The following is a 13933-nucleotide window of genomic DNA, read 5'->3' on the forward strand; positions in this document are numbered from 1 at the left end:
TCTATGTTGTAGTAGCTGAAGAGTTTGTGTTTTCATGATTTAGTGGTTAGATGGTATCAGAACTCCAATAGTGCGTGTTCCCCAGCTCCAACTTGTCAACAAGTGTGTATTCCACAAATCGAACTGGTTGTCAAGGTGTGTGTCTGCCAGTCCCACTGACGGGTCCATCATTACAAACACATGTTGCCAGGCCAAGCTTTAATCGAACCAATGCAGCTTTATTTTAAATTCTAGTCAAGATCCCAAGGTTTCCAAAGAGACCAAATATGTCATGCTGAATTACAAGGAAATGTGTATAAACTGATGCACAAGATATCTAGATTTTTTCAGTTTGATGTAATGGTGCAGGAATAAAAAATGATGTCTTGGTTTTGAATATTTCACTCAATATAAGCATACTATAGCTTCAATGAACTGTTGGATATGGAATATGTACGTGTCTTTGTCATACAGTATGGAAACATTTTTTTACTTTAAAGCTACTTAGGGGGACATTTAAGGGGAAAAACTGAGTTTAAGAGGTTAAAAGTGTGATGTCCAATTGTTTCACATCCTGCCCATGTCCTGTACTTTTCCCCTCACCTGTGTTGTTTTTCTCAGCAGCAGAGTGTGTGGCAGAGACTCACACACCGCTGCCAGCACCTGCAGCAGGGCGAGCCTTTGGCAGCGCCCCGCCGCACAACCCGACAGCTGCTGCTCCACCTCCAGGAGCGTCATGGCCGACACGTCCACTTCCGGCTCGTCTTCCTCCTCTTCTTCTGCTGCTGCCCAGCTGGTCAGCTCCTGCAGTCGAAGCAGGGAAATGGAAGAGCATAGAGTGAGGTTTTGCTAAACTGCCCTTTACTTTCAATAACAGATCCACACTGAGGAGGCCAAAGCTCATTTAGTGATTGTCCACAAAAGTCTGTGAGTGTATGACATTCGCTACCTATTAATACATACAAGTCTGAATGCGTACCTTAACCATAACTCCTGGCTCAAAATATGAATTATCAAATACACTTGGTAATTCAGATTCATACATTTGTCAGGTTGTTTTTTTTTTTACCAATTTGATATAAAATAAGCTATTTCTTTTGTAATTGTAGGATATTTTAACCTGGCCAAAAGCAATTGCATTGATACATTTTGTTATGATTCTCAGATGCTAAAAATCGCGATTTGTAGTTGCAGTGAATAGTCTTTCTTTTGATTAAAAGCATCCATTTTGAAATTCCCAGTTTTGGCAGTTCGAGCAATCTGTTCACCACACAATGTGTTGTATAGCATTAAGAATAAATTATAAATTAGGACACAGAAACTTTCCTAAGGACATAATACATGTACATAATACATTTAGTCTAGCATAGGTGAAGTGCAGGCATCATTTTCATTCTAAGCCAACGCTATGTGAACGCTACACCTGGAAGACAATTTTATGCCAACGTTACAGATAAGTGTCATCTGTCTAACGCCTGGGTCTCCATTGTAAGTCTGTGTAAATTCTTAGCGTAATCTTTGGTAAGACGTTACAGGTCTTGGTCTAATGCCAGGTAGGCGTTGTAGGTAAAGGTTCTCTAGAATAAAGTTGATCTTGGACTGTTTTCTTGAGTGCATCAAAAGTGTGTGAGTGTGTGTGTGTGCTGTGTACCTGCAGCAGCTCCAGGAAGAAGTCTCCAGGCAGGTCGCTGTCTTTGAGTTCGGCCAGTAGCTGCACCAGACACTCCAGCCTCCACTGCTCCCCCGACAGCCGCTCATACATCGCATCGTCCTCGTCGCTGGGACACGAAAACGGAGGAACGAGAGAGGAAATGGAGAAAAGAAGAGAGGTGAGTAGGTGTGATCACACCACAGTGGAAAAGCTTACTTTGTTGTATTTGGTTCATTTAGGTTCACACTGCCCAATTACAAGTGAACCGGGGCTTGTAAACATGCAGCCTTTGGGCTGTGTTCACACTATTCTGCTTTACCCACTGCTGACACCTTTTTTCACATTAAAGTCAATGGGGAGTGACCGCAAGGTGGATGGAAAGCGGATGCTTTGGCTGCTTATTAGGCAGAGTAGAACGCTTTTCTGAGGAGGTCACATGACATGGACTGCTTTTTTATGAGCTGACTAAACACAAAGAATGGGAGATGGGATTTCATGGTACGCTTAGCTGATGACAACAACCAGAACGAAAATGTACCAATAGAAAATTGATCTGCTAACTTTCTGCTAAGTGTCTGAGAGCTGTACCTAAAAACCTTTTTTTAAATAGGGTTGAAGCAGCACCGTTTCTACTAAACAGCAGAATAGTGTGAATGTGTCCATGCTGTCGTGCTGAGTGCCAGTCACCTGAGGGTGTCTCTGGGGCTCAGGCTGGCCCCTCCATCGCTCCCAGGGGTGAAGTGGAAGTCTGGTGGCACCCCGCTCATCTGTCCTCCCAGGCCTGAGAGCTGCCTCAGCGCCGACAGGGCCGCAGACGTCTCTGTGTGGCCCAGGTACCACAGCAGGATCTCCTGGCAGGGGGCGCTGTGGAGCACAGAGCACACACACATAGTTTTACACACACTATTAAAGTCACACTGTAATGAAAAATGAATTTTTTTAGCTCATTCCAACTATCATACCATACACCTATTTGACAATTTATGTAAAAAAAAAGTGTCAAAAAGGTATTATATTTTTATATTAAAATCTCATTACTTTTACTTCCTAGAAAACAGAAAATCTTTAGTGGTGACATCATCGTGTACCAGGAGGTGACATAAAAATTCCAACCAATAAAACCATCACAGATTTTTGAACAGTCCCACCCCTCTGCCCCTCCCATCAAATAAACTGCCTTTCTCTCCCTAACTGATATCCCATTGGTTTACTTTTGAATGATCCCTCCCAACGTCCCGCCCGGAAATACATCACATTAAGGGGCAAGATGCTCTCAAAATGTGGTTTCATTGTGACTTTAAGACCTCCTTTCCATCTGGTATTAGCATGTATCTAGATATGATTTAGGTGGATTATGTTTATTAAAGTCACAATGACATGTAAAATGACTTTTTCACCTTGTTAAATACTACAAAATCTTTATTTTCTTGTATTTTTATACCAAAATCCCTTTACTTTTACTTCCTGGAAAACGGCGTTCTCTTTATTAGTGGTTACTTCATGGTGTTAACAGTAGCCATTACATTGTATTTCTGTCTGAGCTGCCTGACACCTGTTTGATTTAATAACATTTGACCACCCCCCCCCCACTTGAAAGAATGATCAAAAACGTCAGAAGGAGAATGACAGAGACAACATTACCGTAGGTGGGAGACGTTCTGCTTGGTGAAACAGAAGAGCGTGAAGATGACAGGGAGCACTTCTTCTAGAGCCTTCAGCAGAGGAGCTGACGGACTGTTCCCCACCACCCACATCTGACAGCGACACAGAGACAGAGAAGCAAAGATGTAGGTATTACAAAGACAGTATGAGAGGGATAATAAGCAACAGAGAGATAAAGAATAATAAAAAAGCAACAGTGTTATGGCATATATTATACAGTAGGCCACTAGGTGTCCTCGACGGTGGCCCAGAGGGGTCATGATTTCCACTTATTTTGGGCAGCATTTAGCAAACTGATCCACGTTTCTGTCTTGAGCCCGTCAACATGAAAAATGTGACGCCCCCTTCTACATTCTCTGAACTAGATCATTTTTAGCCATACCAAAACTTTGTGACTGTTTACATCTGCACCAATATAACTATCATTATTCAGGATACTCAAGTATCCTGCTTAGGGCAATAACTCAATATTATGATTTAGCGAAAGATATAATGACATTGACTTATTGTGATACACAATTCTGTTGTATAAATGTTGTCACAAAATGAGATCTGAAACAAATTAGGGTATGTCATTTGAAAATGAAATCCTTATTTATCAATATCAAAATAATTTCTTATGATTATCATGATATTAATTTTGTCCATATCACCCAGCCTTACATAAGGGACTTGGCATATACTGATGGTATCCAGGAAACTGAGTCATAGGCATCATCTTATCCTATTTGCTGTCAGTTCATGGACCACACAAGCTCAGATTCTCAGCTAAAGTAATATTCAGAATATTTCATCCTACAGATACAGGGATACTTATGAAGGAGATACAAAAATGCACATAAACAGCTTACACCATAACACCTTAATAAGACCTTACCCAGGATATGAGGCATTATGCACACTACTATGCATCTGATGTGCATTAAAGGCACTCGCTGTGGTATTCAGTGGATGTTTGGGTGTCCTCCTCACCTTGTACACGTCCTCCACACAGCGCGTCAGCTCCCACTCCTCCACAGCAGCTTGGGAGTTCCCCTCGCCTGGAAAACACACAGATACACACTCAATAGTGTTCAGCCCTCTAAAACACAACACAATGAAGCTGAACCAAATGAACAGCTAGCAATGCATATATACAAATCTGCACATTCTGCACGTTATCTACATGTGTAAACTGAATATATTTTATAAGGTGAATAGAAACGTCTGCAACCCTAGATGCTTTCTGTACACAATGTACGGCCTTCTGTAGGTAATGTGAATGTGAATACGATGCACATGTGCACATCTTGTATCCATGCTGCGAATTCACATGTGTTTGCATATTCCCATATTTTTCTCATTTGTTATATATTTTATATATTATGGTATTTCTTTGTTAGAGTTTTTCATTTATTTTCTTATTGCTCATATTTAATATTTTTGGCATATTTGCATACCATACACATTTTTCATTCATTTTCTTTTGTCTGCTGTAACTTTGCACACCCGGCATGCATGCTGTACTTCATATATCTCATAGTCTTCATTCTTAGATTTCTACTTGTTCTTATTTATATTCCATTTTTCTTGCTGTCTCCTTTCATTATTTGCTGCTGCAACGACCCGGATTCCCGGGGATCAATAAAATTTCTTCTGATCTTACCTTCATTCAGACAGAATGTACAGCAAAACAGAGTAAAGGGGCAACCTGGTGGCTCAGCTAGCTCAAGTGAATATAACTCACAATATCATGTGTTCAGGTTGAAATACAACTGTTACTCTCACTCTCCGCTGTATACAAATATTTCCTATTACTATTGGCCAGGCCACCGCACCTTCAGGTTTTGCCATCTCACCAAATAAAAATAAATTTTTATTGCTTTCAGTGGAGAACTTTAGAGTCACATGTTCCAAATCCTGTTTATGAGGCCTTTCCATGCCAAGTACACACACACACACACACACACACACACACACACACACACACACACACACACACACCTCTGTAAATATCACTGACCATTCACTCCACTGTGGTCAGGGTAATGAAGAGCGGGGGAAGCACCAATTAAAAATGCCAGGCAATTTGCACAACTGTCCGTTCCCCTGACTGAGAGAGGAAATTAACTGTCCCAGTAAATATCACTTCCACGTCTCTGGACACATCGTTATTACGCCATGTTAACTAGATGCATGTGTAACTGAGCTGTGAATACATACATTTACAGTAAACTGAATTGTCATTCAAGGGGAAAGATCTAATATTTGTTTGCTGATTGACTTCTCGTTCTTTTGTTTTTTTGTATTTATTACAAAGAAGAACATCTGTTGCCAACCTACTTCACTTTTGACATGTAAGCCTGAACAGAGTCACATCTGGAAAGCCGGCATGGAGTTTGTGTGACTCAGTTGAGTAGAGAGATGCATCTACCATGGTGCCAGCCTCACACACAGGACATATCAAGAAATTATTCATTTTAAAAAATAATTTGTCTGCCTGTGACAACTGTAGTCGTCATCATATACGGACTTGTGGTTTCTGAAACTGCACTTGTCCCTCCCTGATAACCCCACACCGCTTAAAACAGCTGTAATGCATCCGGTCAACATTGATAACAATGAACTGAATTTATCATTTGTGGATCGGACCAAGGCAAAACAGTTGCTGAAGGTTCCAAATGCATAAAAAAATATCAGGAGTGTTTGGTTTAAAGTAATTTCATGAGCATTTCCATATCAATCTTAAATGACCAAAGAGGTTAAATAAAGCAATCATGTCTGAGGTTTGGATTTGGTTTTGTTATGATTCCATATGTGCCACTGTGCTGAGTGATGTGAGTGAAAAGAAAAATCACCCATCTTTGTTTTTATTCATATTACTCTATTTTGACTGTGCAAATGCAAATGGTAAATTTCAATGCAAATGGTCATGTGGCTAATGAATGAACACAAGTGAAAACCATTTTGCATCTCCAAACAAATTCAATGTTCACTACTATGTTTACTAGGACACACAGCAAGGATTTAGAACCAGGGTTACATCACCATGGCCATGATGTAAACTTTCCATAACTATGTCGAAGCGTGTCCATGACCAAAATATTTTATTCTATCCTGTGTTGTTTTTCTAGAGGGGTGAACAGTCTGGCTTCCACTTCTGCTGGGCTGAGAACCAGCGGCAAATGCCATGAATGTGTGAAACAACTTGTAAAATACATTCTGCTACATTCCTGCAAAGTGACCCATTTGGAAAAATCACATTTGGACTTTATCATCAAATTCCCTGACATTCCCTCTCAAATTTCAATGATATTCCAGCAGTTCAATGATCTGCTGGATCCCTAAAAAAATATTTGCTAATATATCTCATAGTCTGTGTTTCTGACCGGAGGGTGTAGCACAGCGCTGCAGAGGTGCGAGGAGCGGAGCGAGGAGGTACTGCTGGGCGAACTGGGGCTTGTCCTCCACCACGCTGAGCGCCGCCCTGGTGGCCACACGCTGAAACTGCAGCGCCGTCAGCTTGTCTTTGAAGTGCAGCAGGTCCAGGATCTGGAGAAACATCAAACGCACAACAAACGTCTAGGTTTAGCTCCGGGACACCGTGTCTGGACCTTTTCTTGTCACCAAATTTGTATTTAGTCCACCAGTTCTCATTTATAGGGATGCTACTTTAAATGTGTTAAATTAGTGTGTGTGTGTGTGTGTGTGTGTGTGTGTGTGTGTGTGTGTGTGTTTACCTGAGGGCAGACCTGTCTGTAGTAGCTGTCTGGTGAGACAGACTGCTGAGGGCAGGCGACCAGGATCCTGGCCACACCATCACATTTCCTCCAGTCTGACTCGCCCCCTGGTGGACACAGCAGGAAACAACAGTGAGGCATTTCAGTTGGGTTTATTATTAATTTGTTTTAGTTATTAATTATTATTAGTTTAAACATATTATAGTAAAGTGTATCACATTCAAAACAGAGTTACAAAGTACTTTACAGATAGTCACATAATACATAAAAGCCTATAAAATAAACAATGAAATACCGTATATTTAATAAAATAAAGTTAAATAGGTAAACACAATAAATGTTAAGTTATGCACTTGCCAGCTGTCACTGTTTAGGTGGAGTAGCTTTTATATGAGCATGTAGTGATTATTTGTGTTTTTTTAACTGGACTATTCACGGCTCTTTTTGTGTTGTGAACTGTTGAAAGATTGAATTTGATGGCTATTGAATGCAGTGAGTTTTAACAGTGAAACCTTTTTTTTTTGTTTGTTGCCATGTTTGTATTGCGTTGTACTACAGCAGTATGGGCTGTGGCAGCCCATCTTGGCCATAGCAGTTGAGAGGACAACAACCTTAATACCGACTCATATTGCTCATTGAATGAATGATCATTATGGCAATAGGAGCTGTATGCGGAATTTGTCATTTTGCGTCATTTTGTATGCCATAGGTTAGCATCGCCGGCATTTGTGTAATACAAAATCCCTATGGAAAATGTGAATGGGCTTTTTTGAAAAATGACAAAACTAAGGGCTGTGTTGACCGCATATCCATGAGGAAGACTATGTTTTGTTCCAGGGGTTAAAATCCATTTGCTAATTTTACAGCCTATAAAATTATGTCAGACTTCGGTTTTCTGTAGAGAAGAGTGCCATCTGCTGACTAAATGTCAGTACTAGCAGTCATTGCCTCAAAAGGTATTAAAAACAGCTCCCTCTGCTGACTAAACAGCAGCACTGCTATGAACAGATTGCATTGTGGCACAGGCTTTAAACAATGGGCCATCACCATGCTCTGGTCACGTCAGTTACCTGATATCAAGAGATATGGGGAGAGGAAGTGCCAACTTACAAACAAAACAAAACAAAAAATCATCATTTTCAAATTGTATTTTCACATAAAATTTGTGTATCATTAAATAAATCTGAATGCCATTTGGTCATGACCCACATATCCAAAACTGTGAGTCTACCTTAAAATCCCTTTGAACTGTTATAACAGCGCTGATGTCAGAAAATACAGCCAGAAAAACAGAATAAGAAAATGCTTAAGATTTTGATTTTGGTCAGAACCGATCAGTGTGATGGAAAAAGATGAGAAAATAGGGTCCAGGTAGAAAGAAAGAGAGTTTTAAATCTTTAAATCAGGCAGTGATCCTCGCTACCTTCCCTTCCTCCAGCCTTCCATGCTGCTCTCCTCCTCCAACTCACCCGTTCCTCCCTCCAGGATGGCCCTGACTACAGCCTGGACGCCGTTAGGCTGCATCAGCCGCTCGGACAGCAGCTGACCACACAGACGCCTCAGCCAGGCGGGAGCTGATCCCAGAGCTGCCCTGCTACCGGAGCTGCCCGCTGGGCCGGACTGGTGGGGGGGGGGAGAGCACACATGAAACAAGGCTCTACATCCAAGTATTGTCATGAGAATTATGATTCATGGAATTCTGAGGAATGCACGGAGAATTCAAATCAACACCTTGAGTCTGACCAAGGGGAGGCAAGAACACATGAGAATTTCCAGTCGATACGTCATATAGAATCGCACCATTATCATACACTCTCACTCCCTCTGTCTCTCTCTCGTCTTTCCCCTCTCTCTTTCACACACACACACACACACACACACACACACACACACACACACTTGTACCTGTTTGGGTCCACCTTGGAGAATCAGCAGTTCCTTGATAACAATTGGCTGGTAGACTTTACCCAGAAGGCTTTTGAGGGCCTCCCTGCAGGTCTTGCGTTCCTCAGTACTGAGTTCCTACAAGTTTGAAAGAAGGAAAAATATATATACGTTTGTCTTGAACAGTTTCTCTTGACTACATGCATCAAAAGTGTGCAATGATTTTCTTCAAAAAACAATATTATCAAATATAAGCAAGTACTGGTCTTAAAAGCATTTACTGGACTCTAACTCCAAGTCAAGCAAGAGCAAAGAAATGTGAACTAAACTCCAAAATCTGTGGTGAAGCCTGAGGGTACTGAACTGGTCATCTGCTATTGGCTGGTCTTTGGTGGCAAGTGATGTCACCACCATAGTTGTACTCTATAGAAGGTGACATCACTTGGCACCAAAGACCGGCCAATAGCAGATGGTCAGTTCAGTACCCTACTTTTCACCATTAGGTGTCAGGCTTCACCACAGATTTGGGTTTGGGGTTTAGTTACTCTTTAATGAGGAGGAAACATAATCTGGAGGAAATGAACTGTTATCCCAATCTTACTTTCTCCCCCCTAGTGCCGCCTCCCTCGGCCCGGTGCGGCCGGTAGCCGAGCTGACACAGGGCAGCCATGACGTCGCCCAGGTGCCGCGTGAACACCAGCGTGGCGAGGGACGACAGCTCCGCCAACTGCAGCAGGACGTTCGTGGTGGTCAGAAGGCGGCGTTCCGCTGCGGGCGCCGCGCCGCCACGGACCAACCCTTCCACCATCGCCCCGAAAGCGGACCTGCGACCCAGCGCCACGCCCACCCCCGGTGCCAGGTAGGGACAGAGCCCTAGGGACACCACGAACTGCAGCGCCGCCCCCAGCGTCTTCTGCTGGGTGACGCTGAGGACGTCCGGAGGTAAGGGCGGGGCCATTTCCGGGGTGCGGAGTTTAGCCGCCGAGGGAGCCGGTGTTCGGTTGAAGAGCTCCAGCTGGACGGACAGGTGTCGCGCTAAGGTCAGGAGCAGGAGGAGACACTCCTGGACGAAGGCCCACGCAGCGTCCTCCGTGTCTCCGGAGAACCAGGCCGCCCCGGCCGCCGCCTCCTCCCTCAGCCTCCTCACCTCCTCGAGCCTCTTCTCACTCTGCAGCTGCTCCAGCAAAAGGGTTCTGTTGGCCTGCAGCGCTGCCAAGAGCGCCTCCTGCTGGGAGGACTGAGCATCACGCACAGAGGCCTCTGGACAAGATGAGGCAGAAAAACAGTGAGCCTAGGGTTTAGCATGAATAATTATGTACCATCAAGTAGGGCTGGGACAATATGTTTATCTCTATCTGACACGATTCGACATGCGATATGGGGTTCAACATTCAATGCAACCACGATATGATGTAATAAATAAAAGTTCAGTGACAACAAACTCTGACTGTGCAGAATTATGTTTATTCCTGCGCCTCAAATCTTTCTAGCGATGGCTTTGGCTTGCTAGAATGTAAACAACAATTTTAAAATGTCATTACAAAGCGCAAATAGTATAATTTCCATGGAGAGCTTGGGAAATTGTGATGGTCAAGCGTCTCATTGGGATTACTACAGCAGAATAAAATGGAGCTAATATCATGATTCATTTTTCTGCCTCCCGATTTGTACTGCGATATATTGAATTTCGATATATCGTCCCGTCCCTAATATCAAGGTCTGATTGCAATAGGATCACTGATTGTACCTAGCCTGTCAGATAGCAAACTCTAATGTATGCACAGCAAAACTATCATCTATCGAACTACCTATCAAACACCATGTGAAAAGGCTCCCCAAAAGGCCAACTCAGTAGAGTGTCTTGGCTCTTTAAGAAGGCTCCCCACATCCTAACTACTAGGCCCAAGCCATCCTAACTCCTGTTTCACCACTAGACCTGGAAGACATGGCCACTCCATTGTTTGTTCTCCACCCGGCCATGATTGCCTTTCAAATGTACAGTATATGTTACTGAAGGATCCCCTGTGTGCATCTTACAGCAACGTGAGTTGATGCTATTCATGAACACTTGATATTATTTGATGATTTAAGTTCTTGGTATGGGCAGTTAATGAGAAACTGAATGATGCTGAATATGTTTGTTACCATAGCACTGAAAGAACTAGCTTTGACTTCCTGTGTTTAACTGATTCTGCCTCTATATATTGAATTTGTATTCCTGATTTATACTGAATGATTTGTTTGCATTTGAACTGAAATATCCTATATGTCTCTTCTCTTTGTTGTTGTAGCACATCTGAATCCTTCAGTAAACATACCACTAAGTGGGTAAATTTATCTTCTGGTGTCCTGCCTCCCTCCTTTGAGTTTTCTCATCCCTGTTCACTAACCCTGTCGTCCTCCAACCATGGCCAGCAGTAGCCCTAACCAGTCACGTCTCAAACACACCATAAGGCATATACCCAGATGGATCTAGACTTATTTGTTGGTGTGGTAGTTGAGTGTAATGCTGGAATAAAGTACATGAACTCAGTTTAAGTTGTGTTGCAGGGCAGCTGAAAGCTCCTGGTGGTGAAGTTCACAGTTCAACTTATTTGTAAGTACTGTAATGACAGGACCAACTAAGTAAAGTACTGGAATGGCACTACATTTACAGGGCAGGGGCTAGCTTTTTCTGTCTGGCCACAGTGACTGACACGGTCACTATAGTCCTACCAAAACTCACCAGCAGCAACTCTCACTGCTTTACCAGCCAACTGGATCTTCACAGCATGCTCACCCGCCAAACTGGCTGGTAGTGTTGTAAACTTACCAACCACAGCTAAAGTTTACCAGCACTTGGGTTGGCGGCTGGTTAGTCCCAGCACCTGCCAAACTGCATTCAAAAATATGACAATTTAATGTGGTCTTGCTTAGTGGCAAAGGTACATACCCCATAAAATATGTCTCAAGACCTTTTCAGAATCGATGGGAGACACGCTTCAATTCGGCATATTATTTTGATGGAAGCAGATTGTAGAAATAGAGGTGACCCAACTAAAAGTTGGAATTTAATTTTTATGAGTGGCTGTTATGACATTTCGTTTTACGTAGTTTGGTCTGACGTTCTCTTCACCAACGAGAGAAGCACGCGTATCAGGCTGGTGGCTAGTTAATACATACTGCTGGCTAAAATAAAAATGTCATTCTATTTTCATTCTAATTATATGCAGGTGGCACCTCCGTAACATGACTGAGTTGCTTATTTATCCATGTACGAAGCGGTACCGTTAGTTATCTTGGTTGAACCCAAACAAACTCCCCACTTACCGCCGAGAGGTTTCGTTAGGACCGTTAATGCAGAGATGATAGCTGAAGTCATCTCTCCATCACGTAGATAACTAGATTCCTGGACAAGCCCTGTTTATATTATGGACTAGCCTGGCCTAGCCACGCTGCTAAAAACATCTCAACATGGCGCTAAAATTATACGTCAGCACGCATCGTCTTGGGATTGGCTCATGCTGCCTTCAAGCTCTGTTGGAAATGTCGTAATTACGAGCAGCAACGCACATAAACAACCCAACAAAGTTATTGCACGTGATCTTAGCCAAAAGGCAGCGATATATTAAGATATCTATTATAATGAATAACTATGAAAATGGTATGAAAAGCGTGTCTTCTCTCATTTAGGTGGGTTAAAATGTATTCTATCTTGCATGTAACTACTCTATTGAAAAGATTCCAACTGCTCTACTTCCACAGACAGGCATTAATTGCATGTTCTCTGTTCTACAAACACGATTTTCACCAAACAGAAACTTTATTTGGAGGACAAGGACTTACTGTCCTATTTTTATACAAGGACTTACTGTATAAAAATAAATCTATATTTTTTTGACAATTGGTTTAAAAATGACATCATACTGGTGAACCAGCTATTCAGTGAGAAGGGTAGGCCTATTTTATATTTAATTCTTAGGAATTCCTTCTATGCTATAAAATTCCTGTAAGTCCGAAAAAACAATTAGCAATTGTCTTTGATGCTATCCCTTCTGGTGTCATTATGCTTTTTAAAGAATATACTCTCTACCTTATCTATATCTATATCTCCTATTGAACCTGCTGACACACCAATTGGAAAAATATGTTTTGATAACACTCTGACAAAGAACAATAAGAGCATCCGCACCCTGTTCCAAAATGATATAGTTTCTTCATAACATGTTTATATTTTATAGATTTTTTTTTTTGTTTTTTTTTTTACAAGAATATGATCTTTGGATTTATAAATATTAGTAATGAAACTAAAGACATTTACTTCATGATTGAGCTTATAGTCATTATTCAATTTATTTAATAATCACAAATATAAATTATCTAATTCCAAACCTCACTCAATGCCCTTAAGAAAGAGCTTGAATTATACATTAAATCAATACGGCCCTCCAATATCAAAAAAGCTATTAAAACAATCAAACTTTGCACGGTATATAAGATGTTGCTATGATATTGCCCCATTTCTTTCCCTTTTTTGGTTTTATTTATTGCCTTTATTTTATAGATTTATTCATTTATACATGTTTTGTTTTGTCTAATATTTTATTTACGTCAAGCTCTGTTGACATTCATATCCTCCCCCCTGGCATCCTCTGTTCATGTAACTTGTACTTTAACTCAGTGTTTCATGGTTGCATTATTACTGTTTTCTAGCGTTATTTAGATTCACAACAGAGTTCTGGGCAAACAGAATAGAAACAACAGTAGCCTACAAACCACAGCGGAAACCAGCAGGATCTACAGTACAAACCAGCAGAAACCACATCAATTCAGTAGAAACCATTGAAGTCCCCAATATTGGATGACAGAGCATTCATTGTCTTATGGTTGGATTGGACGAACTTCCCCTGCAAAGGGTTTTTGCATTGTTGGAATTCTGAAGAACATCTCAGTTTATTTATTTTTATTTTCCGTTTTTTTTTTTAACGAGACTCCAAACTATGGTGCAGGTTTAAGTGTCTTTTTCAGGCCTGGTTTCAATTCACCCTCAATTCAAAAT

General features: G+C 41.6%; 1 protein-coding gene across 1 annotated transcript in view; it reads right to left on the reverse strand.

Annotated features, from left to right (window-relative positions):
* tango6 (transport and golgi organization 6 homolog (Drosophila)) overlaps positions 1-12318 on the reverse strand; it is a 31321-nt gene extending 19003 nt beyond the window's left edge. Inside the window, exons 1-11 of the mRNA XM_071919369.2 lie at positions 12205-12318; positions 9497-10155; positions 8917-9033; positions 8481-8631; positions 7012-7118; positions 6661-6823; positions 4265-4332; positions 3272-3384; positions 2318-2494; positions 1631-1757; positions 583-783 (exon numbers count right to left, since the gene is read on the reverse strand). Coding sequence (XP_071775470.2) covers positions 583-783; positions 1631-1757; positions 2318-2494; positions 3272-3384; positions 4265-4332; positions 6661-6823; positions 7012-7118; positions 8481-8631; positions 8917-9033; positions 9497-10155; positions 12205-12256 — 1935 coding nt within the window. The 5' untranslated portion in view covers positions 12257-12318. The remainder of the gene's footprint in view (positions 1-582; positions 784-1630; positions 1758-2317; positions 2495-3271; positions 3385-4264; positions 4333-6660; positions 6824-7011; positions 7119-8480; positions 8632-8916; positions 9034-9496; positions 10156-12204) is intronic.
* Positions 12319-13933: the final 1615 nt, after the last annotated feature.

This window comes from Centroberyx gerrardi, chromosome 4 (genome assembly GCF_048128805.1).
Source record: "Centroberyx gerrardi isolate f3 chromosome 4, fCenGer3.hap1.cur.20231027, whole genome shotgun sequence".
Lineage (NCBI taxonomy): Eukaryota > Metazoa > Chordata > Actinopteri > Beryciformes > Berycidae > Centroberyx > Centroberyx gerrardi.